Here is a 27,341-nt window from a genome sequence, read left to right as displayed (position 1 = left end):
TAACTCGATAAAAAGTATCTGAAAGAAAAAGAAAAAGTCATAAAAAGAACATAAGGGACAAGTGTAATGGCCCAAACGCCATACCTTGATCCCAGAGCCCCCGCAAGAAGGCTAATCATGTGCGCTAAGAAGGAAGAGAAATCAGATGTCCAGTGAAACAGCCAGGTCGATCACCCCGAAAGGAAAGAAGTAGTAGTGAACGCCCGTGTTTCGTGTCATGAGTGTACAATATCGTCTCAGATCGTTGCATATGTGTCACGCCGTTAAGAAGACAGTGCATGCCGTCTATTGTCATGCTTTTCGTGAAGGATAGTAAAAACGCCAGGTTGAAGATGATGAAAAATGAATGCTCGTGTGTTGGTAGTACAGTCAGGTGCGGGTGCTCACTGCTTTAAGGATCGACAAGGAACTCACTGGAGAGTGAGTCAATGTGATCAGCGTATGAATCCATTTCCAGAGTACTCAGACCAGAAATTGTCTTCCCAGGGGCATCAGAGTAGATAGAGGATGTGATGCCAAAGTCAGCAGTGTCCACATAGGCAAAGCTACTTGGGAGATTTGAGCTCTGCGAAGACATGAAGTCGAACTCCTCTCGCAACTGATCTGTAGCATCTTGAGAAATGAACACATCAATTTCAGAGCCCACTGAGGACTCGGCGAGGGTGGGAGCAGTGTGCGGGGAAGACATGTCATAAGGTGAAAGAGCACGCTCGTTGTAAAGGCAGTCTTGAGAAGACTCAGCGGAGCTATGGCCCTCAAATTGTTCCATAGCACGAGCATATCGGTTGTGGGCCATCTGAGGGGGCGATAGTGGCAATGGTAGCATGTCATCTTCAAGTTTCTGACAGCTCATTGAGAGGCCTGATTGATCAGGAGATTGGTGATTGAAAGTACCTCCTGGTGAAGTCGGCGGCGTAAAGGATGACATACAAGTAGAGGGAGCATAATCAGGTGAGTTGAACACAAGTCCATTGTGAAACATTGCTGACTCCATTTTGACGGGGGACATTGAAATGGCTTTTTCGGCGACACGTTGGCGGGTACGAGTAGACTTGTTCTGGCGAGATTCGATATCGGGACGGCTCTTCTTTGGGGGACGGCCACGCTTGGTCGTTTTCGGGACGAATCCAGTGAAACCTCCAACGCACATATCACGTTGGCGGTGGCGAGTTAAGGCATCTTGACGGGCGAAGCTGGCACCACAGGCACAGGCAAAAGGTTTCTTTCCGGAGTGGGTCTTCAAGTGACGCTTGAGGTCATGGCCACGAACAAAGTCCTTTCCACACTGGTCGCAGACATACTGACGATCATTGAGGTGGGTCTGAACATGTGATTTGATGTTTTCCTTGCGACCGAATCGGCAACGGCAATCACGGAAAATGCAGACCCACTTGTTATCTTTTGGATCGGGACCGGAAATGTACTGGGCGATTTCATCACTGGACACGGAGCTCTCCTTGAGTGAGGCCTTCACTCGGGCGTCGAGATCAAACTCATCTACTGTCTCGGCGTGCATATCATGCATGGACTTGCCACTTGATGAAGCGGGAGACAGCTCGCGCTCTTCGCGCCTGCCGGAAGGCGTTGATTGCATACTACCCTTGAGGGGAGACACTCCACACGATCCAGGCGATGGCATAGCGGCGAGTTCAGCGAAATCAGCGACGGATGTAGCAGGTGATGGCATCTGGTGTGTCATGGGCATAGGACTTGACGCAGGAATTCCCTGAAGGGAGTGCGCCCTCTGCATCTCAGCGGTAATGGGGGTGCGGGGAAATGAAAAGCTCTGGGATTTAGTAGGTGTTTGGCCATTCGTGTACATAGACAAATCAAAAGAATTCTTCATAGGGGTAGCATCAGGGGTAAGAGGGGAAGTGTCTACTTGAGATGTTAGTCGAGTATCAAACATTTATGGATATAGATCGGATCATACAAGAAAGATAAGGGTTGATCTTGGGAGTAATAGCTTCTGGTTGAACAGAAAGCTGCTGCATAGGTCGGACGTAGCCATTGGGTTGTTGGCTAAATGATTCCCAGCGCTTCTGCTCTCGGACATGAGGATTTTGGTCTGCGTTGTCACTGGCCGATCGTGCAAGAGCAGGCGCAATGTGAGAAGGGAAAGCAGCCGGGCTACTAGCAGCGGTATACATATCCTGCAGCTCCTCCGGGCCCCACATATATGCGCCTTGATATTGCTCATCTTGCACCATTGGGAGGCCCGTTGGAATAAAGCGCTGCTGGTCATGTTGTGAAGTAGACATAAACTGCTGTACAGCCATAGCCTGTCGTGAGAAACCTGATTTTTCGTTAAAGTAGTCCCGAAGTTGAGAGACCTTGCTTGCCGCACTTCGTCGGTCAATTGTGTGCTGTGGACTAAAGGAACCGTAGTCCACAGTCTGACCACGACGATGTGTTCGGCGCGTAGGCATATTGGCCATTGCGGGTCGAGTGGCTTCGAAACCGGGAGTTGATATTTGGCGACGGTGACCGTGGGATAGTGTCGACGAGGGGGAGATCATGGCTGCCCAGCCGCTCGAGTTTCACGATTCCCTGTCACAGTGTTAGTCTGCGAACACCAAAAATAAACGCGATCAAAAACGCAGAAAACGAAAAGTCTGTTAGATGTTCAAGCTTAGCAGTTGCTAAGAATTGAGTCTCTCTTTTTTGTGTTGATTTAAATGGAAGGTAGAGAGAGTAGGTTTTAAATGATCACTGGTTTCACCGCTGAAGACTCGTGTGAAGGTGACACAGAAAAAAAAAACCTGAAAACCTGGAGATCTTGAAGGTAGAAATGGAAACTCATTAAGGGCTTAGAAGCGGGCCAGCAGAGTTGACGATCTATCAATCCAGCCCATGGTTCCGCATCAACAAGTGGGTTGGCATGGCAACACGCCGTGTCGGGAGTCCAGGAAACCATAATAAAAACCCGCCGTGACGAGCAGGGGGGTTCCACTCCCCGCGCTGCGGATCCTGTATGCACTTAGTATGACCTAGTTTTAATCGAGATCCCATGGATCGTGTTACTCTACACTATCAATTGCTCTTCTATATCATATCCACCCTGACTTCCTCTCTTATTGTTCTCTGCAAGGGTTTAAGATTTTGTCTGTGAGGAGGATGGCCACCGCTTTGTCCCTAGAGAAGGGGTTGGCCCTCCTGTCGCCGTCGCCATGGAAATATCCTTATCAGGTAATAATGACCGATGATCTACTGGATCTTGGTCCTGGGGCTGAAGGTTGGGCGGCTGGTGATGCGGACTCGATGCATATTAGTGGCCTCAGGCAACGATCATATGGGCCCGTGTCACGTTTCATATATATCACGTGATATAACCTTATCGATAAGCCATGGTCCGGGATGAGTATTGTTCCGCCCCATTCACCGCCCTGATTACGCTATCCCTCAAATGGAAGCGGGTATGTCATGTGATCACACAACGATTTTAAGCACCAACCGAGTCCCACCCACATTGAATTTCTTCTCTCTTGTCAAGGTTGAGGAAGACAACTTGTCGAGGTGAGTTAATGAAAACTGCACCATAAAGATACAGGCTTCAAATCAAGATGTAGCTCTTGCGCTCGTTTGCGCAACCCTCACTTGATGCGTTTGCCCACTCTTTATGAACCATCCGCACAAAAAATTGCGAATCTCCCACTAACTCACCTCAGGCCTTCATCAAGATGCAGATCTTCGTCAAGACCCTTACGGGTAAGACTATCACCCTCGAGGTTGAGTCCTCGGACACCATCGACAATGTCAAGTCCAAGATCCAGGGTATGTACAAAATCCGCGAACTCGCAAAGTCGCAAAAAAAAATCATCCCACTTGAAACCGAACACTAACACCCCGCTCTTACAGACAAGGAGGGTATCCCCCCTGACCAGCAGCGTCTGATCTTCGCCGGCAAGCAGCTCGAGGATGGTCGCACTCTTTCGGACTACAACATCCAGAAGGAGTCCACCCTTCACCTCGTCCTCCGCCTGCGTGGTGGTGGTAAGAAGCGCAAGAAGAAGGTTTACACCACCCCCAAGAAGATCAAGCACAAGCACAAGAAGACCAAGCTTGCTATCCTCAAGTACTACAAGGTCGACGGTGATGGCAAGATCGAGCGTCTCCGCCGCGAGTGCCCTGCCCCCGAGGTATGTTTAACTGTTCTCCCAAAAGCACACTTACAGGCATCCATACTAACTTTTCTATCTAGTGCGGTGCCGGTGTCTTCATGGCCGCTATGCACAACCGCCAGTACTGCGGAAAGTGCCACCTCACCTACGTCTTCGACGAGTCCAAGTAAATGGACTAAGTCTGTCCGTGGGATTCCGTTTTCGAGTTCAGGCATAGTCTTACTAGGCTAGGGCGACATCATTGTTATCTCCGGTGGATTTTAGTTGATGGTTACTTCTGTCAATACAAAAAAAATAACAAAAACTTCGGCCACCGCCAATCTACTTCCTTGTAAATGTATACTTCGTAGGCATCCTCGTATGGATGATATCAAATGAGTGTGTTAACATTCTGGGTAAAGATAGACATGAACGAATGACTAGTTACAAACCCGGAGGCTGGTCTTGATCAAAGGAATGACATTTCTCCCATACGCAGGACATCGTATCGGCATCGATATGCTCTAATGCGCTCGACAGCAGAAAATGATAATCTCCTCACATCCCACCACGCAGGTTATCATACTTGCTCTCCGGGAAATTGAGAGCATTATCCAAGTTATCCAATGCACCGACGCCACCCACAGCATCCACAAATGTACCGATCAAGCTCCCTGCTCCAGGGTCCGCATCCCTACCTCCCTTGTCACCGCTACTCTCCCACCACATCCCGCCACCAAGCTGGCGCTGTCTCACGAAATCAGCCTTCTGCCGACAGACCTGCGGATCGTCATACGAGATCATCGTACGGGATCCATAGTCATAGCACCACGAAGCGCCAATATCGGGAGATGTTAGCTCTGCAGCTCCCGGTCGGGGCAACGCTTTATAGTCCCATACACCGTTCTCCCAGCTTCCCTCACCGACGCCATTGTATGGGGTACCGGGGCCATCGGTATTATTGAAGGCGCGACCGTACAGCGGCATACCCATAACAATCTTTGAGGATGGCACGCCGGAGTTAACGTAGTGGTCTACGGCGTTCACGGTAGAGAATGGTGTTGAGACTGGGTTACTGCCGGATGGGAAGATGTTTGCCTGGTGTCCGGCATTGGAGTCCCAGCTTCCGGTGTAGTCGTAGGCCATCAGGTTCCAGAAATCTAGGTACTGGTCCATGTCCGCGAGCTTGAGCTGGTTAAATTTGCTTGGGCCAGCAGGACAGGCGACTGTCAAGTAGAATTTGCGTCCTGCGCTTGCTTGGTCAAGGTGCTGTGTTAGAGTGTGTCAGTGTATGCGTAGGAAAGATTCAAGGTCTGGGTCAATTGACGTTTTCTAACTTGGAGGTGAACATACTTGCCGGCAGGTTCGAAGTAACTCAACCAGGTTCTGTGCTTGACCGTCATCTAAATAGAGTATGCAAGTCAGATATCTCACAATCTATTGCGGTGCGAATCTTGGATCTGAGTTGGGTAACCTTACCAGTAGGGTATTCCCAATCAATATCAATTCCTAGAAGACAATCAGCAGTGCTCTTTATGGTTTTTATTTGGCTAACAACAGACCATCAAAGCCCAAGTCAAGAACCAGCCGGGTCGCTGTCTCGGCAAACTTATTCCGTCCCTCATCAGAGCTAGCGGGCTGAGCGAAGTTGGAGGAGTAGGTCCAACCACCGATGGACAGCAAAACCTTCAGCTTGCGATTCTGTTTCTTGAGGAGATAGAGCTGCTTGATGCATCCGTAGACATTGTTGCCAGTATCGTTCCATGGGTCGCCAGAGTAATGCTTCTGCTCATCTGACCAGCTATCGGTCAAGTATCTGTATGTACGAGCCCGTTAGCACCTCGGTCTGTGAACTTGAAACGGAACGAGAAATCAAAGAAACTTGAAGAGAGCGACTTTAACTTGAACTTACACTTCACCACTATCTGGGCGGATATTGGCGAAAGCATACAACACATGGGTCAATTTTTCGGCGGGGAGGTCTTGGGGATTGTAATTCCGACCATAGATGGCCTGATCATGATGTGAGTGGTCAGCGATATATGTTATGGTCACCCGGTCAAATTGAGAACGCCAATTACTCAATTTGACAGGGCTAAAGAAGTAGAGAAGGAGACAGGGTATACCCAGTTGACGAAATAAGCCACGGATCTCATTGTTGCAGGCGGGGTCGTACAAGCGAAGTAACTTGAGTATTGCACAAGAACAGCCACAAACACCACTAATGCGGTACCTGATATAATATGCGAGAAAGGAGCCACAGTGCAGTTTCAATTAAGTACTCAGTAAGTCGGGCACGTCAAGCTTGATAAGTGAGGCAAGCACGATGGATCAATGCTCAAAATGGGGTACCTAAAGTCGCCGCCTAATTGTTAGTAAATTGGAGTACCAGTTGACAGATATAAATAAAAACGCCACCGAGTCATGCCACAGGGTCCTGTGGCTGTGCACTTGGATATGTAGTATATGTGGCTAGTGCGGGCACTCCCGCGTACCTTGGATATATATAGAACAGCACAGTAGTAGAGACGGAGACACCGTGTACTAGGTATCACTAGTAGTACTAGTAGTACTAGTAACAATATGAGAAATCAAGTCAAGCAAGAAAACACTGCCATCATTAATGATGACATTGGAATGCCATTTTTATAACGTAGACGTTCAAATATAAGAGCCGTCCAGCGTGACTGCTCAAATCGCGCGTGGTCCCTGTACAACCTGAGGCATCAGTCATGCTGTCATCAAATTTTGATATTCCAACGTTCAAATGTTCAAATGTTCACTCGGGTCGGCGATATTTCTGGACAGGTTACTTCACCGCTGTGAATGTATAGACCCGCGGGCGTATAGCCTGTGACGAAGATTAAGAGCGACCGGATGTAATGGTCATTATCCCTTCAAGTTGGTCTAGGCTCCAGTATGCCCAGGTGGACATTTAAGCAGTCATGAGATCCAAACTGCGAGAATACCTTCAGATCCGGAACAAAAAGCGCGTAGATGATCGAGGTTAAGTTTCAGTTGCTATACTGGACTCGGAGACCGAGATCTGTATTGAAGTGTTGACCAATTCACATACTAACCAAGATGCCCTTGGAAGAATGGCATTTGACTTAGTGGCCTTGAATCTTGCCAGGTGCAAGGTTCAAGCTGTTAGTAACAAAAGATCCGAACTTGAAGTGATGATACTGGCCTTGGGTAGCCTAATATGCTAGGTCACCAGACAAGATGGACTCTAGAATTTGGGACTAGAGCATCATCATCATCCTCATTATCAATATGGGTACATACCTAGCTTCAAATGTTTTATGTGTAGGTAATTAGTCACCATCAGCCTCGAGACTTACTCAGGTGCCATATCCCTAGACGCCCAAAATGTCCACGGTAGCAACTTGAATTGCATGTGATGAATATCACGGATGGGTGCCTTGACTTTGATACTAGTATACATAATTGAGAGCAATAACCTTGAATGTTGTCATTTATGCTCATGCACATGTGTGAATTCAATATAAAATGTTCAATACATCAAAGAATTCTTTCAGGATGTCGATGACCTTCTAATACTAGTAATTCCTAGCATTTGAGATATAAATCCATGGATATTTGATGTAGACATGCCTACATGCGTATAGGTATAGTAGTATAATCTGATTGTTCTCTCATGTTATGTTTTCATCTCAGTATTTCTTTACTCTGAAAACTGAAGTCAACTATCTCTATCAGGTGGAAGACCTAGTATAAAATCATCTTGCTTATCACATTCAAATATTTAACCTGGGAAACAGTCTAGAATTTGATTTGTAAGGAATAATCATAAATGCCAAGTGCACATGAACTCGTCAGAGCCTAAAAAATTGGACTATAGCCACGCGAGAGGCCACATGGCTGGATACCTAAAAAGCCCTGGAGAGCAACCCAAGAAAAGAAAAATATCCACATCAATCCCAACACATTTGAACAGATAAACTATTCCGATATTAACGCCGATCAAATACCTAAGGCAGCATCAGCTGAAACACGCAAAGCCAAAAGCCACATGTCGAAAGTCCCAAAACTCAAGAATATGTAGCGGGGATCTATTTAGTATCCACCGTTTGATTTTGCTTATAGGTATAAGGTTAATTAAAGAATAAGAAAAATTAAAAAAAATAAAAAAAAAAATTAAAAAAAATAAAAATAAAAAAAATAAAAAAAAATTAAAAAAGTCTTTGATTAATTTCCCCTGAAAGATTAGGAAAAAAATAATTTCTTCCTTAGGAGACCAACACCAGCTGAAGCTGATCAGCGACAAGCCCGATCGAAGCACTGATTGGCATAGCACAGACCAAACTAACGTCTTAGCCCTGGACCCACTAGATCTAAGCCGCCCTGACCCCCAATCGGCTTGTTCCTACCCATCTCAAACAGAACCTGACTCAGTATACTTTTTTTATGAGGTGGAGTATAGAAGCCGCAAAAAACAACATTCAAAGTTCTCGAATCGGATTACCGAGCAGCATTGAGCATTATGCCTGTTTTCCGCCAAAACGGTTGCGAATTGTTTATCCGCCACCCTGGATCGTCCCTGTGTGGGGCATGCATGGACTCATGCTCTCTAGCAGTATGGACCATGGTATGATTTGATTAGTATTATTCTGCTTCCGCTTATATGATTATGTTCAAGTTGTACATAGTCCATACCTTAAGTGCTAGATTCATACTTGTACTAATTCCCAGGTGGTCAATTCAAATAATCGGTGTACATAGTTCTTGTCTAATAAAACTCGAAGCAATAACGCTATAATTAGTCTATAGGGCTTGTAGGGCTATGCTGCGGAATGAGTGGAGTGGTAAAACCGTGACCGCTGGGGTTATGTATGATGTATTCCAATGATTAATGGACTGATTCTAGAGACTTCCTATTCCTCCAACTTGCATATGCATGTGGCTTGCAAAATCTATCATGTGGATTAAGTTTCCATAGTCTGATTCCTCCAGTATACAGTAGTATTAGCACATTTTTCAGCTGGCATGTCTGCCTCGGGACCCAGGTGTCTGGATCCCCGTCTATGCAGCATACCCAATGGTATTGTCAGGGTTGAAGGTCCGAACGTGAAGGATGAAAAACCATTGTGGGTTCCAGGGTTATGGGTCCCTAGCTTCTACTAGTGGAGTTAAGAGTATATGTATATCCGGATGACTAGTACATTATTCCGTAGTATCATTCATTATTATCCACTAGTAGTGTACATTAAATCAATTGAAATGGCTTTGGACCAGCCAATGATTAGTTCAAATTAGTGCTGACCAGAAGCGCCCACGTACTATACCCGTGGACTTAGTACTCGGTTCAAGTTGATACATTCCCAACATCGGATGTCTCTCCAGGGCTATAGTCCATGTGGAGCCGGACCACAAGGATAACGGGATGATATCTTTGTGAAGCTTTAGACAGTCTCCATAGGGGATTCTCTTCACAATTTTCTTCTACTAGTACTAGTTTACCATTCCTCGTGGGAAGTAAATCGGAGTCACCGTCGGGGTACTCCGTAGCCGGTAAAGAAGGTGGAATCAAGAAATTGGTTTTTTCTTAGGAGAAATAGCTTAGATTTTTGGATGCAAGGTTCTCGTTTATTCCCACATGGTCGCATAATGAGTATATCTAAAATGTAGACGCCATAACAGAACTTGAAGAAACTTGAAGTAACCATAGAAAAAGAATCGATAGACAGTTAACAGTTAAAAAAACCCAAAACAAGAGGGATATATTCGCCAGCTATGCTCATAGAAAACATTGATCTTCTTTTTTTTCGTTCGTTTTCATTTCGTTCCATGTCTCATGTCCCAAGAAGAAGATTTCTTTTCTTTGTTTCAAATCCCCACAGTAAAAAAAATAAATGAGGTACAGCGACCCGCGCTATACCCGCCGGAAGAGAAAAAAAGGAAAAGTCCCCGCACACAATCCCACTTGTACCACTGGATAAGACGACAAGTGGGAAAGAATCGAAAGATTCGAAAGCATCGGAAATTAATAGACGTGTACTCAATCTCCGTTTGCATGTGGTGCCCCATACGTCATTACCGGCCCCCAATCCAGCGTCGAATGGCCTCTAGGGAAGGATCATCATCAAGCCAATGACCTGCTCGTTGATCGGCGGCTCGAAGATCAGCCACAACGTGTTGATCTGTGATGCGCGCCAGTTCCTGTAGCAAGGAGGTATGTGCGGCTTTCAAGGTGGCGGCATGAGCGGGTGTTGGTCGCTGTCCACGGAGAGAGTTTGAGCGGGTCATAGCCCATCGTCGAGCTGCTGCTGCTCGTAGGTAGATCTTGTGTGCTTGGAATCGGCGAGCGCTACTATCAATGATGACTCTATAAAAAATTGTTAGCGAGACAATGCCCATTGTATGAGATTTGATTTCTGGCCAATTACCTTCTTAGTTCTGCTTTTTCTGTCTCGGCATTGCCTTGGCCGGTTACTGGACACGGCTGGTAGGTGGCAGACATTAATCGATGAGCGGAGGTATGGCATTCCCGGAGTACGGCGTAGCCTTCTTCGTAATAGTCGTCTGGGTGTACTTCCACGTTTTGTTGAGAGATATGCAGCAGAAGAGTGCGGTAGTCATTGATGAGTTCGGCTACTCGCACTGCGCGAGCCTGGTTGACTATTTCTCCCAAATGATATCAGTATCTGGATATTTGAAATCAATTGATTGAGTTGGATGGGATGGATACTCACGTCCGTCTGCCATTGAAGGTGTTTGATGTCGTGATTAGAAATAATATACAGTAGATAGGATAGGCGTGAAGGAAATGGTCACAAAATGAACAATCGAGAAGGCCAATGAAGGAGAGAATAGAAGAATTGGAATATAAGAACACAAAGTATAAGAAAGAAACGGCCTTGATAATGGACTGATGATGAGACGAGGATATGAGTCTTTATAAGAAGAATCCCAGGTTGGGAACAGCGTCATCTTCACACTTTGGTCTCTAGAACCAGTACCCCATAGATGACAGCAGAGGATCTCGAATAAAATTAGTATCCTAGAATAGACCCATTCAAGAGGTATGATCCAAGAGGTATGATTGGATTAGAAGAAGTTCAACAGAAAAGAAATAAATTAATAAATTAATAAATTAAAATATTAAAAAATTAATAAAAAAACAAAAATAAATTATCACTCTGTGACAGCGGAGACGAGATCATCAAGAGACACGACAGCACCAATAACCGGTAAGAAAAGCCACAAGAACCTCTTGAGGAGTCTAGTACAGCTGGAATGCGGATGCGAGGGTGGACCGGGCCACAACGATAGTTCCCGAGAAAACCGTCAACGGCATAGGGACGGGAAAGGGGATCATAGCATAGTGGGCTGTGTACTTTTTTTTTTTTCTTTTTTCCTTTTTTCTTTTGGAACGGCAGTTCTGAAAAATGGGGCAAGCTGTACTCCGTAATGTATAAACTGATTCAGGCTTTAAGTGGATCCAAAGAGATTAGGTTCCTGTACGGCCGATGAGAACCACAACAGGGAAAATGTACTCCGTACGCTTAGAGAACATGGTTGGGTAAGAGTGTGAACTACTTTAGAAGGTCATTGCGTTGCTCGTGGGACCCCTGTCAACAACTACAGGGACCTGCATACGTGAATCTAGATCGGTTCTAGTTCATCGGTTTGTGGTGGCGGATTTTTCTATTGAGTCGAACTGAAGACGACATCATTGCTAGATCTTGAATCTTAGAATGGGTCTAATAATTGAATGGAGCCATGGAGACCTTCAGCTATCAGTTTCAGCTTTTACTAATACCTGTTCGAGACCTCAGCCACGTTTTTTTTGTTTTTGGCTTTTTCTTAGCCACATGTGGCGTCGGTACCGAAAGCTGAAGCTGAAAGAGGAAGTTTACTATGTATGCGTAGTATACTACTTGTCCCTTACCTCCTCAATGTATATGGAAGTCTCCAATTATACGAAGATACAGTCCCTTTTATTATTTGAATCAAATTCCAGAAAATAGGAAAATTTAAAAATAAAGATGATAGACGAATGCAATTGGACGAAAAGCCACTAATGAATATGACCAACTACGTGTGATTCATCGCTCTGCGGTACTAGCTCTAAGTCTAGTGGTGGCAAGTTCTGTCACTGATAGACCCACTCCCATTGTCGGCTGAACGGCAGTTCCAGGATATCCTGGGGACTTGTATGGAGTCAAACCTATCTATTCTGCGGCTGCCGCTGCATATGATCCTGGTAGTGCGTGGTGTGAAACATACTCGAAACTCAGACCTTGCAGTGCATAATGTACTCCTAAGATCCCAATAGAAGACCAACCAAAAAAGAAACCAAGTCCAATGAAGTTCAATCATTCCTCGTTCTAGAATAAAATTTAAAAAAAGAATATCACATCACAACATCACAGACCAGAATAGAGTATCATCTCTGGGATCTCGGACCTCCCGAAAGAACACTCTTCCCCTGCACCTGCGATCCTGCAGTTCGACATATCTCTGAATTACCGCTTAGTCCTTCTCTGCGATGGCTTGCAGTCTCTCATCAATCTCCTCCTCAGTCAGAGCCCGGAATGCTGTGGTTGTACCCTCGCCATCTGCCCGGGGACCACCGACAATGCCGATCTCCAGCTCATGTTTCTTGAAGTCGACGCTCAGCACATTGCTGAGGGCAGAAATGCCAAGCTCCACAACTTCCTCCCAGTTACCAGGGGCAGCATCCTTGTTCTTCAGCTTCTTCTCCAGGTGGTTCAGCGCTTCCTGCTGCTTAGGACCCGATGCTGTCGCCTTGTATCCAACATAGTAACCGGCAGGGTCACACTTGTAGAGTTGAGGACCCTTCTCATCGTCGACGGAGATCAGAGTTGTTGCCACACCCAATGGCCGCATGTAGGCCTAAAAGAAAGTAAGGGTTAGAAGGGACATATGCTATTAAACAGAATGATAACAGAGAGCATACTCGTTGTGTGTAGACTTGGTTGATATTAGCCAATCGCTTCGCAAGAACATCACAGGGCATCTCGTATCCGAACTTGTATCGGAATTCGGCAGCCTCTCCACGGGCCCGATCCACAGAGGCACGAGCATCTGCTATGGAACCGGTCATGACACAACCGACAGAAGGGGAGATCTTGAAGACATGTGAGACAGAGGATGGGTCGATGAGTTTATCCTATAAGTGGGTTATGATGAGTTCCTGGTTCCCGGTTCGAGTGATGGGATAGATGCGGCGCTTACAGCAACTTTCTTCTGGGACAGCACGACGGCACAATCTTTCCCCCTCACACCGATGGAGGTGATGTTGGCAGAGGTGATAGCCTTGAATGCATATTCTACAGTGTAGGTTGATGTGTTAGTGGTGAATACGATGACAGGATGGTCGTCGTGCGGTGCTGGAGGAGTCCAAGCAGCGGACCGGGCGAGGTGAGTCGTAGATAGGGTGAAATTACGTACCGACTTGGTACAGTCGACCTTGGTCGGAGAAGATGGTGATATGTCTGTCGTAACCTGCGCTTCCTGATGCGGAGAAGATGGGGGTCAGTCGGGGCTGATGTCCTGGGACTAGACCAGCGTTTCTGGCGGGGAAGCAACATACCGGACATGATGGCGGAGGATAACTTGTTTTATACGGGGAATAATGAAACGAAGAGATGGAGGAATCGATAAAAAGAGAAAAGTGAGGTTGGATGGATGAATCGTGTGACGCGTGCCAGCGGTGCCTAAGCTCGAGAGAGCTTGAGCTTGACGCTCACCGCCTTCGACATACTGCTGAGAGCCTCTCCTACTCAGTGCACCTGGGCTGCTGGGCATACACCTTGGAACACAGTATGCAAATTATTTCAACTTGAAAATACCAAGTTAGTTGCTAGAAAATACTGTATACTACATTCGTGTATGTTGAAAAATTATTGTCTTTCGTTCAGTATCCATATTTTGATCATTCGCTATACAAATGGCTGAATATCTTTTTAACGCCATATTAAAATACATCCCATGTTTAATCGCTATCACTCTCGCTACTCGAGATCTCAAGATCAATAGTTCTGACCTTGCGCTTCTGCTTCTTTTTGTTCTTGCTGGGAGCAGCTGGTGCCACTGGGTTAGCGGCCTTCTTCTCACGAGCAGCAGCCCTCTTCTCCGATGCAGATAGAGGCTGGGGTTTGGGAGCGGCCTTGGGAGCGGGAGCCTTCTCCAGTGGCTTGCTAACAGTGCGCTCCTTAGCCGGTAACTTGGTAGCAACGGGAACGGGAGCAGGAGCAGACTTTTTGGCGGCAGGCTTGTCCTCATCACTGTCGCTGTCACTGTCCGAGTCCTCACTATCGCTACCAGAGCTAGAAGTCTCGTCATCGCTGCTATCATCACTGCTGCCCGAGCTAGAGGTCTCATCCTCACTGCTAGAGATATCAATAACAGCAGTACGGTTCTTCCTCTTCTTGTTGACGGGCTCTGCCTTCACAGGCTGTTTTTTGGGAATAGCCTTCAGATCAAACAGTTTCTCGGTAACAGCAAAGAAGACAAGTTCCGCACGAACCCTCTTCTGAAGACGTTTCTCGGCATCACCTTTAACACCCTCCACAGATGACGCAGAGTTCAGCTCTGTGCTCGCTTCAGAACCACTCAACAAGTCCCGGAAAGCATCAACACCAGCCTGGAACGCTTCAGGTGCCTCCTTTCCGTCCTTCTTCCATGCCTCAATATCCTGCTTCGCGACCTCCACAGCCCCATCTCTCAACCGGCTCTTCGCCGCATCTCCCTTCAATCCTTGCAGGTAGGTCAAAAGCGCAACATTGTACCGAGCTGGGACATGCTCATCCGAATAAAGATGCTTGAACAGGTTCGTCTCACGGTTCTTCTGGAACTTCCATGTCGAGCGATCATGAAAGTAGTGGCTCAGGTAGGACATGACGGGAGTTTCGTGGAAATGTGTCGGAGCCGAGGAGGTAGTAGAGGAAGCTGAGGAGTCCTTGTTCTTACGCTCCTTCTTCTTCTCGCGCTTACGTTTCCGCATCTCTTCTAGCGCAGCCTCGCTCTCCGATTGCGATTGAGATTGTTGTGTCGAGTCATCATTCGTCACTGTGTCGCTACTGTCCGAGGTTTCAGGTTCAGGTTCGACCTCCTCATCTTCCTCGTTGTCTGCATCGCTTTCGGATCCATCTTGTGTCTTGGTACCGGGTCCGAATGAGACACGCTTCTTCTTCTTCTGTTTCTTCTCTTCCTTGTCCTTCTTGCTCTTCTTAGAAGCCTTCTCCTCCTTCACGGGCTCATCAGAGTCCTCGTTGTTTTTCTCGCTGTGTCGGCGCTTCTTGCTTGTCTTTGTTACGTCCTCGGACTCGTCGGACGACTTGCGCTTTTTCTTCTCCTTGTCGGAGTTTTTCTTGGGTGTGGTTTCGGACATTTCGATGTCTTCGCTGGTCTCCTTGGTCTTCTTATGCTTCACCTGCTCGGGTTGTTCGGAGATCTTGGTTCTGGCCATGGTATAGGTTCTGCGGATGCAGATATAGCCTTGAGGTTGCGGTGGTGGCTCGGTAGGTTGCACAATTGGTAATTGGGCAATAGTGATGAAAATATAGCCTGGGAATTATATTCTTTTTCGTCCAAGTGCCCCTGATTTGGGTTGGGGACGTCGACTAAGTGGTGTCGTGATGGTTGTTTGATGGCAGGCGGAGTTGAACTATTTTTTTTCTGCCGTTAAATTAGGCGGTCTCTGATAAGATTTCTTAGGGCATTCTAAGGTTCCCAGCCTTGGAAGGAGTATAACCCCCGACTTTGAACAATTTTTTTTTCAAATTATATTCCACTTGATTGGATATCATGGATTCATCTCGCATTAATAGGTCTTTCAACTACTGTACTTTTAGTGACATACATTTTAACTTTAACATCTGAGAATGTGATGGTTGATATCAGGCCCCAGCCACATTAGCACCTTGTTCAAAACCATCCCTTCGTTCTCTACGCATCTCCCGTGGGAAACTGCCTGTGCCCTCTGTTCCTGATCCGGGAGCCTGAGAAGCAGCAGCAGCCTTCCTCTTTGCACGCTCTCGTTCGCGTTCCTTTTCCTTGTCCCTTGAAGTAGGACCAGCAGGTCTTCGCCGTTTTACAGGCTCGTAGACTTCGTTAAAGTTCATGACAACGCCAAGGAAACGCATGTCAATATCCGGTTGATAAGCGAGATCACCCAGGAGAATGTTCAGCCGAGAGCGGAAATCAGCGGAGAGATCATGTAGGCGGACACGGAGAGACGCAAGCATGTGATCATCTGCAGCGAGGTCATGAGCTGAGATGGTCAATGGGGTATCTAGACCATCCGGACCGGTGCTCATGGTCCGGATATCTGGATTGGATGCCATGGATATGCCACCGCGGTTGTTGGTACGTCGGGGGTTAATGTCGCGATCTGTGACGCCCCAGCGGCCTTGCGCGGTGCGAGTTTCGATTTTGGCGCTGAGTTCCTGACGACGAGTAAATTCCGCCACAGAGAAAGAGTAAAGGCCGTCCACGGCATCTTTGTAGGAAAGCATGATTTTGAGGATCTGATGGAGCTGGGAGAGGAAGCTCTCTTCGGGTCCTTTGGCGGCGTTAGAAGTGGATGAGCCGTAGCGCGGAGAAGCAGAGCCGAGTAGACCCTTATGTGTGATAGAGTTCAGGTATTCTTTGTGTGCCACGATGAGATCATCGAGAGTGCATTCCGGCTTGGAGATTGCCGCCTGCAGCGTATCCCAGCTGGACTCGATGACCTCGAAGAGGATGTAATACTGGAGTTGACAGACGAAATGAATCATTTCAGCGATAACACATCGGGCGCGCTTCCAGTCTGGTCCTACTTTGTCATCAACATGAGTAAGGACACCTCGTGCGCCCGTCATACAACGGCGCCAGGTACTATTCAGGGCGAACTCGACTCGCTTTACACGCCATAGGAAGTTGAAGACCTTGAGATACTGCGTTGAGCCATAGGGAGTAATGACCACGTCCACGGGGGGCGTCAATCTTATATTCCAGAGTGAAGCAGTCCCAACCAATCTCGCCATGGCTGAGTTCAAGCATTCGGGCATCTAGTCTGCGAAGAACATCTGGCGAATCATACTGTGCATTCGAGGCACGAATAGCATGTTCCAGCTGCGCAGTGAGAGTATGTCGGTATTGTGAATTTGCCGGGCGATCCAAATTAGAGGCCAGCGATTCCATCAATAGGGCGATAAAGTCACCTTGACCAAGAAGCAGATACTTCTTCAGTGCTTGGAGATGATCAAAGAGCTTGAACTTGTTGTCCATAAGATGAATGAGACGTGCCATAGTGGTCTTGTAAGCCTCATCAATAGATGTCTCCAGTGTAGCTGTATCGCCGTATCTCAGCTCCTTTGAGGCTTCCTTCGAATAGGCCTCCACCCAAGCGGAATCGCCACAGGCATATCTGATAAAGTTCAAAGATTTCCCGATCAGGAAGACCTTGTTTGCGAATTCTTGCGTAATGATAGAAGGCAACATTTTCTCATCCAAGACATACTTGGTATCCCAAACACTGGTTGCGATACGTCGGGGATCTTCATCGGATGTGTTCTTCCCTTCCGCAACAAAGAATTCTTGATAAGGATCAGAAAGCTCACCGTCGTAGATCCAGGACCGAAGCATGTCATAAAACGGTTGTGTAACATGTGCAAGAAGTTTCTCTGCAAAAGCACATACAAAGGGGTCACCATGTGATGAAGAGAACCCATGGATCAGAGATATCAATTGGCCACCCTTTTTGTCTACAGTTTATTATTAGCATATATGACGACAATGTCTTCGAATAGACTCCTCCTTACCTTTAGATTCTTCCACGATCAGACTCATCAACCGGAGTGCCATGGTAGCATCCCTTGTCCAAACAACACATCGTTTCAGAGTGACACCACCCTTCCGAACGCCGTTGGGCTCATTGGCATCACCAATCGCAGCAAGCGCATGACGGATCTCCGACTCCAATGTAGCGACCAAGCTAAGATAAGACCGCAACTCATTCGCAATAGCAGCCCGCAAGCTCTGATTCACCAGGCCACCCTCGGTGCTCTCCACAAAGGCCGAAAGCCCCTTATACAGAAGACAAGGCTCAGCCAAAGAATTCAGCAGGGAAATAATCGGCGCGGGAAGATGAGCCGGTAACCTCAAAGAAGTAGCGGACTGAAACTGCAGATTCGTTGAAGACAATCCCTGCAGGTTGAAAGGCAAATCGCGCAAAAGCCCATACTCAAAGGAACCCCCCTCGAGGCGGAGCTAGGGACGCAGTATCCGCACGATCATCGCCCTCATGGTCAGTTGTGGCTCCCTCATAGCCTGCACGGCTGGTAGCACGACTCCGCACAGTAGACTGCTCCAGTCCCTCATAACGCAACGAGCTCTGCCTCTCCGGCTTCGAAGATAGCGGCACACGCTGCGACGCAGAGGAGCTAACAGCTGGGCCTTCATCATCAGAATCTATAGCCCGAGGACCCGTCCCACGTCTAGGCAGTGGAGCTCTGGGCCCAAGCATATTCTGTAAATTCCCATCATCCATCAACGGGCTCCGACTCCGTTCGCCGTACTGTTGTTCGCCGAGGCCCTCACTATCTTCTGAGAGCTTGTAAAGCAGGTACAGGATACCCCATTTCTGCGAGAGTACAGGCTGCGTCAGGAGCTTGGAGTACATGTTCGAGAATTTCACGGCAAGCTCAGGACTGGCATTTTCGCGCCGCAACTTGCGCTTGATGAGATCGGCCGCATTATTAACATTCTCGGCGCCTGCGACACTACCCCGGCGGCCGGAGGGTGAGCCTGTATCTGCTGCGCTGGAGGAGACGTGGGTATCAAGGATGCGCCATGCTCGCTCAAGGTATGCATTGTGACGGCGTTCTTCTGCAGCTGCGAGGGCCTCCTCAGGATCGGAGTAATCCTCATCTTGGAGGGCGGTTATGGGGAGCGCGGGGGTAAAGGAGTCGACTAGTTGGGAGAGGGCATCGTCGATGCGGCGCGGGCGGGCTGGGTGGCGGGTGGAGGTCGACATTTCCTTACCCTTTCCCCCGCTTGAGGGCAGAGTACTGCTTAATTGTTGTTTTTTAGGAGTCCGGAAAGTTGGGGTTCGTTGTTGACGTTTAGCGGATGCGGAGGTGGTTCGAGACGTTGGGCGACGGATTTATTGTTTAGGCTTCTGGTTTCTAGAAAGATTCCAGTATCTCAACTTCAGAGCGAGGATCAAAAAGTTGTCTATTGCAATTGGTCTGAAAAAGTGAAGCGCATAGGTCAAATGGAGGTTCGATCGGAGTGGGTTCGTGTTTGCTATGTTTGGGTTGTTTGGCAAGCGCGCGTCTCTCTTATCACTTATCAATATCAACGTCCACTGGGACCTGGCATACTTTGTAGATGCACCAGACATGCTACAGGATACTACTGCCTACATATACTACATATTTCATGCAATTTCAGAGCGACAATGATTTCAATTGCTCATCTCATCGGGGAACTAGTAAGACAATAAAAAAAGAACATTATCAAGCCACCCAAACGCCACCCGGAAATCATGTATCTCAACAAGCAACCCGGATCAGAAAGAAGACATGCACCGGCGGTGCTCCAAGTATTAGACAAGCGAAAAGTAGAAATAACCCGTCTCTCAAGGCCCATGAAGAGAGGGTATTAGGAAGAAGAAAAAAGAAAAAGGTCAGAAAAAGAAAAAAAAACATAAGAGCCATCAGAAACCAGAACAACCTTGACGCAGCCATAGAAATCTCAAGACGCCGAAAATTGACGCGCCCTCCAAAGAGTAAACGGAATTCATTTCGTTTCCAGACCGCCGGAATCAACCCGTTCCATTTTTGAATCGTGTGCATCATTAACACCTGCCCATGCCAGAAGGTTCGGCGGAGCCAATGCCGAAGTGAAGAATAAAAATCAAAACGTTTCTAGGCGAAAAGGACCAAAATCCTCTATGCCCGTAGTAAAATAAAAATAGAAAAATAAGCGAATCGCCGTATTTGAGCAAGTAGGCTTATATCTGCCACTGAGTGCCATCAAGCCCGGCCATGGGAGATTGGCCGGTTTAAGTAACAAAGTTTTTTATACTTGCACTTATCGGCGCATACCCTGGGCAGTGATCGGTGGACCAGGTTGCATACCCATTTGGCTAGCCATGCCGTAACCATGAGGATCGAAGCCAGCGGACATGCCGTTCATCATCAGAGGACCTAATCCTTGAGCCTGAGAGACAGGGCAGTCCTTGTGGGCCAACAGGAGTGTCTTCAGGTTCACAATCTCCTCGCGGAGTTGTGTCACAGTAGCAGTCAACGCGTCGTTCTCAGTGGTAAACAGCTCAACCTTGGCCTGCAAGTTGGCCAGCCACTGCTTCTTGCGCTGACGACACTTCAAGGCGGCGACACTGAAATGATCATTAGTACTTTTGGTCAATTGAAGTTTTGCATCAAGTTGATAAAACATACCGATTACGCTCCAGGAAGTTGCGTCGCTTCTCCTCATCAGTCATTTTCTTGGGGTCCGCAGATGTCAATTTCTTCATCTCTTCATCTTCAGAATCCAGGTCCGATGGCGGTTCAACGCTGTTGAGCTTGGACTTCTTGTTTGAGCCTCTGGGCGTATCATCGGCCTTGCGCCGGTTGTTAGCTGCAGGCGCCTTAGCAGCAGCGCCCTTCTTGCCCTTGCCCTTACCACCCCTGGCAGGCTCCTGCTCAGAACTATCTCCGCTCATTTCTCGACCATTGGTGCCGTTAGGATTTTGTGACACGCGACGTGCTGCAGCTGCAGCCGCGGCGGCGCGCGGGTCGTTTTGAATATTTTGATTCATCTGCATGTTGTTGGCCTGCCCACCCTTGGCAAGCATGAAAAGACCGTTGGCAGCATCGGCGGCATCGTGTTGTGTAAATTGGTCCGCAGGTGCGGGTTGAGGGGGCTTGGTGTCCATCATCGCGTTCTGGCCCTGGTCCTGGTCGTTCGCTTGACCATTCGTGCTGTTCTTCTTAGCGGTCAACGCGGTGCGATGAAAATCGATAGTCGACGGGGTAGCACCGCCGTTTTGAAGCTGTTGTAACAATGCTTGGGAGTTGGGACTGGGGGCCGGGAACATCGACCCACCACCCCCGGGGTCAGCCCGGTGCGGAGGGACGATTCGTTGGGTGTTGGGAAACCTCTGCCGATGCTGTCGAAGTAATCATTAGATCCAGTTGGGCCGGGAAGCATGGCGGGGCTCAGGGGCCCAGAGCGGAGGGAGTTGGACCAGTTGTAGCCACCCCCGGAGCTTGCGCCAGGTATGGCCGGGGAGGTAAGGGAAGCGACAGGCGGCAGCAGCGACTTGCCGGGGGTGTCGCCAGGATTGCCGCCACTAAAGGACTGCTCGAATGGATTGGGCTCCAGCGAGAATGGGTTATGCACGGAGTTGAAGTAATCAGGAGTATCACTCGCGGCGGCTCCAGTCGGGCGTCGCGATGGCGGCAGCGAGGATTGGATATCTGTCTTTTGATCTTTGTCTGTAGACTGCGAGTCTGATAGGCGAGTCAGCATGTATGAGGATAGCAGATGACGCGCGCGAAAAAGGTACCAGAAGGATGTCGAAAACGAGGGCCCTTCATTATGGAGGAAGTGTGGTAGATCGATGACGCCAGTTGTGAGATCATCTAAACGGCAGAGGGGGAGCAGTTGAGTTAAAGTAACTCTAGGTGGCGGATTACCAAAGAACAAAACGAGAAAGCAGTATTATCCTTAGTAAATGGATTGATTTGCTCCTCTTTTGTTTTCTCTGCTCCTAAGTCCTTTTTTTTGCGCGTCTGCTTTTGGATAGAGCATTGTCTTGCTCTTTTTTTTCTTCCTCTTTTTTTTCCCATATACCACAATTTTGAAGGGGTGAAGGATAAATAACGCGACAATGGACTAACCTTTAACATTTCTCTTCGAGTCCATAGTGGACAGTGAGTTCGCCGACACAGTCGCGACGGCAGACATCAGAGGTTCTTTTTTTCGTGGCTTGCAGATTCGACCCGATGAGAAGGTGAGAGGGAGAAAAGTGACGTAGAGGGGGGAATGACGACAATTTTAGGGGAAAACATTAAGTAGGGTAAAAGTGTTTGGTATTATTACTAAAGTTACCAAGCTACGGGGATGATTGGGAGAAGGATTGGGGTTAGTCAGGGTGAGATGGGGCCACCTTACCGGTATTAGTATTACTCTATAAAATACATCCACGCGAGCAACCTCAACCTTCTCTATAACCCTGACACAGTCACCTTGAAACTACACAGTAACAGTAGTAATTTGTGAGCAGTTGATAGTCACTGTTAATTATTGATTTATAATAAAAAAGAAAATTTCCAGGGGGTTGGTATGGTAATCCCGATGTAACCGATGTAACCAATCCATATTTCTAACCGAAGCCGGTACTCCGTAGAGAGACACAGGGAAAAAGAAAAAAAAGAAAATTAAAAACCAGTTGAAGTTGAGTAATGGCCTTAACCCCGAGGTTCTGGACTGGTTGTGCATACAGATTGATTTTTTGGGATTTTAATAGGACACCCAGGTGCCTCCTATTCAATACCGCATGACTCTACGATCTACATTAGAAAAATTCTGTGCCTATTTGGACCAATCCATAGATTGTGAAAAAAGAAGAAGAAATGAATGAGAAAACAGCGAACCCAGAGTGACCCTTCAAAAACATTTCGAGAGAGACCCTCGCATGTCGAGTCCAAGCTGGAGGTGGATCCCGGGATCAGGGCTTGACCAATCACCCTCAGTCCAAATGAGCAGAAGCGGAGACCAGCTTGTCTGCATGGACCAGGTGAACTCAGTACGGAGTACGGACTATCAAGAGAAAAAAAAATTTTACTTATCTCAACCGTGTCCTCATTGGAGGGAAATATTTTGAATGAACCAACAGCCTGAATCCAGAATACCAGGCGCGTGGGAATTTCAAGGGTGAGTCACCTGGTCAATCTGTTCATTGTTGATATTGCATTCATGGGGTATGGTACCTCTGTACTCGAGGAAAATAAAATACCAGGAAATGATTTCACGATGACGACGACAGGAATGTGTCCCGGGTGTTGGGCCAGCCGAGTGGGGTCCAAACTGGGGGATAGCAGCCAGTCAGATCTCTGTATCAACGGAAGGTTGGAGTGGAGAGGGACGTGTCGGAGAGTGGAATGCACGATGATGAGTGGTGGAAGGGAAGAAAACACCAGTAATTGAAGTGAAAATGAACTTTTGAACAGATTAAAACGATTCCTTCCAACCTGCTTTCAGTCAATGACGCCATCCACGTGAGTCCCGGTCCACAAAGTACGGGATGACGTGCGTGGCCTGTGAACCGGTCTAGATCACGTCTGATAGGTCCCGAGGTCGTGTACTACAAGACAAGACTCCAGATGTCGGATATAATTATTGAAAAGATAAGGATTCAGCTTGCGTGTTCAGAGTAAAAGAAGTCGTGTTCGACTAATTCAATATGTGTACGGAGTACGCGTATATGTAATTCCAGGTTTGCCACCGTTTCAAGGCTCCACTTCTGCAGTCTGCCAGTTGGAACTTTGATCCCGGCTAGCGGCTCAGGCTTTAGTAGTAAATATAGCACTTGACTCCAGGGCTGCATTATGTATCACAAACTGACATGGAAGTCACCTGCACGTTGTGAACCAATGCTGAAAAGGGGGTACATATTTCATTACCCCAAGTGCTCAATTAAGCCACTCTCAAAGTTTCAAATAGATATTGTAGCCTATTTTCGACAAATAGCGACTCGGAGTTGGTCATACCGTGCGGTCACGGTGCCAAAGGTGCAAAGTAGATATATGTTGACTCCGAGTCGGAGCCACACGTAAACTTCCAGTTGAATCTGGACCACAACTTCAAGTTCAAGCCTGGAGTCATGCCAGTGGGGTTCCAACCTTGGAAAGCTGCCCACATGGATGCACTGGCAGTCTCCATTGTGCACTTGAGATCTCATGTGCCATTGATCCCAACTTCAAGTTGAAGCTACTCAGAAATGGATACAGCTCCGCAGGCGGTCACCTCAAGCTGTTATGTGCCCAGTGCCCAGGTGATTAACACCACTTTAGGCGAGGAGATGCCTACGGATGTCACTGGCATCTTCAGGCCACCTGTACCAAGTCCTCAGTTTCATGATCGTATCGAGCGTACTGCAGAATTTCCCAAGGCTCTTTCCTAGGCCTTTCTCGGATAACATCCACCATATTGTAACATTTGAATATTTCTTGTTGAAACAGTCAAATCTCCATTCACCAAGATATTAGACGGTTGTGCACCAATGGAATCTTGAAATCAATACAATCGCGAGGTTGATATAAGCCAGTTGACTTTTTGAAACAATCCATGGATTGTGGACGGCTCCACTTGTCACTTGTCAGTTGTCACTTCATCGCCAAGCTCAAAACCAAGATCAGCAACTGGGATCCACATTATATACTTCTTTCAATCAGAGTGACCAATTTTTCCCATTTGAAAGATAAAAGTGTTCTCTAGAAAAAAAAACATAGATGAAGAAAGGCCAGAAAGGGGAAGTGAGAGACATCCGGAGCTCCCAAGAGATCAGGTGATCCATTTACACGCCCGACAGCGCGCTTATTTTTCAACAAATGCACCACTAGCACTGGGCTAACTATTCATTATGTTTATTATGGTCAGGATTTCCGATTACTAGTAACCGAGAAAGCGCGAGGCCCAATCAAAATACTTCAGCTGAAATAATCAAAGTTTCAATCTTATCAGCCTCATTTTTGGGCCCGTGTCCGCGGGTAGTGTATACACATAGTGCGCGGAGAGGGGCACTCCACCTGGTGCTTAGGCCCTGCAAGATTCGAGCCCACTGAGCTAGCCTTTATTCGAATTGGCCCATAATCAATCAACCCACAGAAGTCATTGAACCGAAGAATCCGTGCTTCAAGTTTGCAACTGTGAAACATTCGAACCCCCAGAGAGCAAGATCTGGCTGACATAGACTTATATTCATTGGCCGCGTTGGCGAATATAATAGCGTTATAATTGGCCTCGTCGCAGTATTGAACTAATATCTGCAAGTCAAATTACAACACCATACTACGCATCTCATACACACCTGGACACCTGGGCATAGACCGAATGACCGATTAGGAGACTTGGAGCCTCAGGCTCCCAACATACAGGCACCTGGGGTCTTGTACAGCTCAACAAGCAAAACGTCTGTCGAAAGTCGATCATTTGTGCAGATGAAGTACAAATATAGACATGATTGTCCCAATTACATTGATTCAATTGAAACAATTGGCTACATATAGTAATTTGAACATATTGACTAAAGACGACGTCATCTCCCGTTCAGGGCGATGGCGCATAATGTAGGGAATTCCACCCTTGCCCCGCCAACCCCGCCGATTAAGAGACTCCCAAACTCCTTCAAAGCACACATCAAAATGGCGACCGCTCAGCCTAATCTCTACAGCTTCCCCACCACCGATGCTCTCGCAGAGCAATTGCGCCCGTATGTTCTGCGAAGCCAGAATGCTGCCCTCGCTCGCCACGATACCTTCCGCGTCGCCGTCTCCGGTGGCTCTTTGCCCACTGTCCTAGCTCGTGCTCTGCTCGCCCCTGGCAACGGTACTGCCGAGGATACTCCCCAATTCGCCAAGTGGCACATCTTCTTCGCTGATGAGCGTGCTGTGCCTCTCGATCACGTCGATAGCAACTACCGTCTTCTCCAGGAGGAACTGCTGCACAAGATTCCCGCGGAGCTCGGAGCTCCGACCGTGTACCCCATCGATGCCGAAGCCGTCAAGAAGGATGATACTCAACAGCTGGCCGATCTCTACCAGGATGATCTGATGCGCGTATTCGCTGCTAAGGACAGCGTGAAGCTTCCTGTCTTCGACCTCATCTTGCTGGGTTGTGGTCCTGATGGTCACACCTGCAGTCTTTTCCCTGGTCATGATCTACTGCGCGAGAAGGACGCCTGGGTTGCTGCTGAGACCAACTCGCCCAAGCCCCCGCCTAAGCGTATCACCTTGACTCTGCCTGTTGTTACTTCTGCTATCCAGATTGCGTTTGTGGCAACCGGCGCTGGCAAGAAGGATATCATGAAGGCCATCTTTGACAGCGAGGAGGGTCGCAGTCTTCCCTCCGCGTTGGTCAACCAAGGTGGTGGTGAGAAGGTCAGCTGGTTCACAGACCACCCGGCCATCGAGGGTGTTGCTTTCCCCCGTCGCGGTAACCTGTGAGAGAGGATATGTATGGGCAGTCCTTTTCTTGTCATATTTGGCAACAAAATATAAACATGAACCAGAGAGCAGAACCTGGGCAAGTTGCTCTTCTATATACATGGGAAATTTAGAGGACGTCATGGTCCAGGACTTCTGCTGATGTGATGTCACTGAATGTTGGGTTTCAATTCGAACTGCCTTTGTCTTCTCGGTGGAATTATTTCAAATATTCGCCTGTCCTGATGGTCCTCGAAATGATTCATGTCTCGCTAAATGATAGAACGTGATGATATCAATGAAATAACTTCGAACAATATTTTCTCCTTCTCTTGTATAAACAAGTACGTTCATAGAATGCATGATCAATGGTACATCCGTGATCAACTTGAAGCTCCAACACTTCGCTCATGAGTTTCATAAGGAACCTGTTTTTTACTGCATGCACTGTACCTCCCCTTTTCAACACATCACAGATCCGCCGAAGCTCGTTACGCGGTTGAAATTCCGCATTTGTTATTCCTGCAGGAATTGTGAAAAGTAAATCTGACAGTATATAACCCCAGAAAGCCAAAGATAGCAGCAGTTGGTCACTCATTCGCCGGGTTGCCGATTTTTCGGCTTCCTGTCCGCGATTCTGCTTATGTTGATTTTTCCAGTTGAAGTTAGTACAAACGCGTCAATGGCACGAAACCATCAGCAAAAGATCTATGACCGCTAAAATTGGTACTGATCTAGTTAAAATATGAAAATTGACAATGCTGGTTGTTTATCACGCAAGATGGTGTGATTGTGCTGGAATTGATGGTATCATCCAGATTAGCCGACGAGCCGATGCCTCCGCGTTTCCCCAACTTACTATCAACTCAAAGATGAGTGAACACTATAGTGAAACGTCGATGGATTTACCCGACAGTCCGCAGATTGTCGATTCGATATTCCGATGCGGAGACCCTGAACAATGTCGTCGATCAGTCTAAAATGAAGTATATAACCACGGGATCTCTCTTCTAGACCCTGAACATTGTACTACCCGAGTCTGACGATCAGG

The 27,341-nt window shown here is 47.5% G+C and overlaps 9 protein-coding genes across 9 annotated transcripts; 2 read left to right on the top strand and 7 right to left on the bottom strand.

The window, feature by feature from the left end:
* Positions 1-391: 391 nt before the first annotated feature.
* Positions 392-2,519, bottom strand: ace2 (putative C2H2 transcription factor (Swi5); the record flags this gene model as incomplete). The annotated part of the gene is made up of 2 exons (XM_057093068.1): positions 392-1,878; positions 1,934-2,519. The coding sequence occupies 2 exons, from the start codon at positions 2,517-2,519 to the stop codon at positions 392-394; spliced, it is 2,073 nt and encodes a 690-aa protein (XP_056944242.1).
* A 2,139-nt stretch (positions 2,520-4,658) lies between these two features.
* On the bottom strand, positions 4,659-6,256 carry N7483_009640 (glycoside hydrolase family 18 protein; the record flags this gene model as incomplete). The annotated part of the gene is made up of 6 exons (XM_057093067.1): positions 4,659-5,369; positions 5,454-5,503; positions 5,580-5,609; positions 5,663-5,916; positions 6,013-6,113; positions 6,227-6,256. 6 exons carry the CDS (start codon positions 6,254-6,256, stop codon positions 4,659-4,661), a joined length of 1,176 nt encoding a protein of 391 aa, XP_056944241.1.
* A 3,901-nt stretch (positions 6,257-10,157) lies between these two features.
* N7483_009639 (uncharacterized protein) lies at positions 10,158-10,829 on the bottom strand (the record flags this gene model as incomplete). The annotated part of the gene is made up of 3 exons (XM_057093066.1): positions 10,158-10,449; positions 10,511-10,742; positions 10,817-10,829. 3 exons carry the CDS (start codon positions 10,827-10,829, stop codon positions 10,158-10,160), a joined length of 537 nt encoding a protein of 178 aa, XP_056944240.1.
* Positions 10,830-12,599: 1,770 nt separating this feature from the next.
* Positions 12,600-13,690, bottom strand: prs2 (proteasome core particle subunit alpha 1; the record flags this gene model as incomplete). The annotated part of the gene is made up of 5 exons (XM_057093065.1): positions 12,600-12,983; positions 13,048-13,260; positions 13,326-13,480; positions 13,542-13,604; positions 13,684-13,690. The coding sequence occupies 5 exons, from the start codon at positions 13,688-13,690 to the stop codon at positions 12,600-12,602; spliced, it is 822 nt and encodes a 273-aa protein (XP_056944239.1).
* Positions 13,691-14,085: 395 nt separating this feature from the next.
* On the bottom strand, positions 14,086-15,561 carry N7483_009637 (WKF domain-containing protein; the record flags this gene model as incomplete). Its single annotated transcript, XM_057093064.1, has 1 exon — positions 14,086-15,561. The coding sequence occupies one exon, from the start codon at positions 15,559-15,561 to the stop codon at positions 14,086-14,088; it is 1,476 nt and encodes a 491-aa protein (XP_056944238.1).
* Positions 15,562-15,991: 430 nt separating this feature from the next.
* On the bottom strand, positions 15,992-19,110 carry N7483_009636 (tubulin gamma complex associated family protein; the record flags this gene model as incomplete). Its single annotated transcript, XM_057093063.1, has 4 exons — positions 15,992-17,078; positions 17,176-17,839; positions 17,897-18,344; positions 18,433-19,110. 4 exons carry the CDS (start codon positions 19,108-19,110, stop codon positions 15,992-15,994), a joined length of 2,877 nt encoding a protein of 958 aa, XP_056944237.1.
* Positions 19,111-20,171: 1,061 nt separating this feature from the next.
* Positions 20,172-21,682, bottom strand: atfA (bZIP transcription factor atfA; the record flags this gene model as incomplete). Its single annotated transcript, XM_057093062.1, has 4 exons — positions 20,172-20,478; positions 20,540-21,135; positions 21,189-21,595; positions 21,652-21,682. The coding sequence occupies 4 exons, from the start codon at positions 21,680-21,682 to the stop codon at positions 20,172-20,174; spliced, it is 1,341 nt and encodes a 446-aa protein (XP_056944236.1).
* A 2,405-nt stretch (positions 21,683-24,087) lies between these two features.
* On the top strand, positions 24,088-24,270 carry N7483_009634 (uncharacterized protein; the record flags this gene model as incomplete). Its single annotated transcript, XM_057093061.1, has 1 exon — positions 24,088-24,270. The coding sequence occupies one exon, from the start codon at positions 24,088-24,090 to the stop codon at positions 24,268-24,270; it is 183 nt and encodes a 60-aa protein (XP_056944235.1).
* A 1,240-nt stretch (positions 24,271-25,510) lies between these two features.
* On the top strand, positions 25,511-26,311 carry N7483_009633 (6-phosphogluconolactonase; the record flags this gene model as incomplete). Its single annotated transcript, XM_057093060.1, has 1 exon — positions 25,511-26,311. One exon carries the CDS (start codon positions 25,511-25,513, stop codon positions 26,309-26,311), a length of 801 nt encoding a protein of 266 aa, XP_056944234.1.
* Positions 26,312-27,341: the final 1,030 nt, after the last annotated feature.

This window comes from Penicillium malachiteum, assembly GCF_028827825.1.
Source record: "Penicillium malachiteum strain IBT 17515 chromosome Unknown utg000004l:1.0-4883003.0:1.0-4884900.0, whole genome shotgun sequence".
NCBI lineage: Eukaryota > Fungi > Ascomycota > Eurotiomycetes > Eurotiales > Aspergillaceae > Penicillium > Penicillium malachiteum.
The sequence above is the reverse complement of the archived record's forward strand: the minus strand, read 5'-3'. Positions and strand labels throughout refer to the sequence as shown.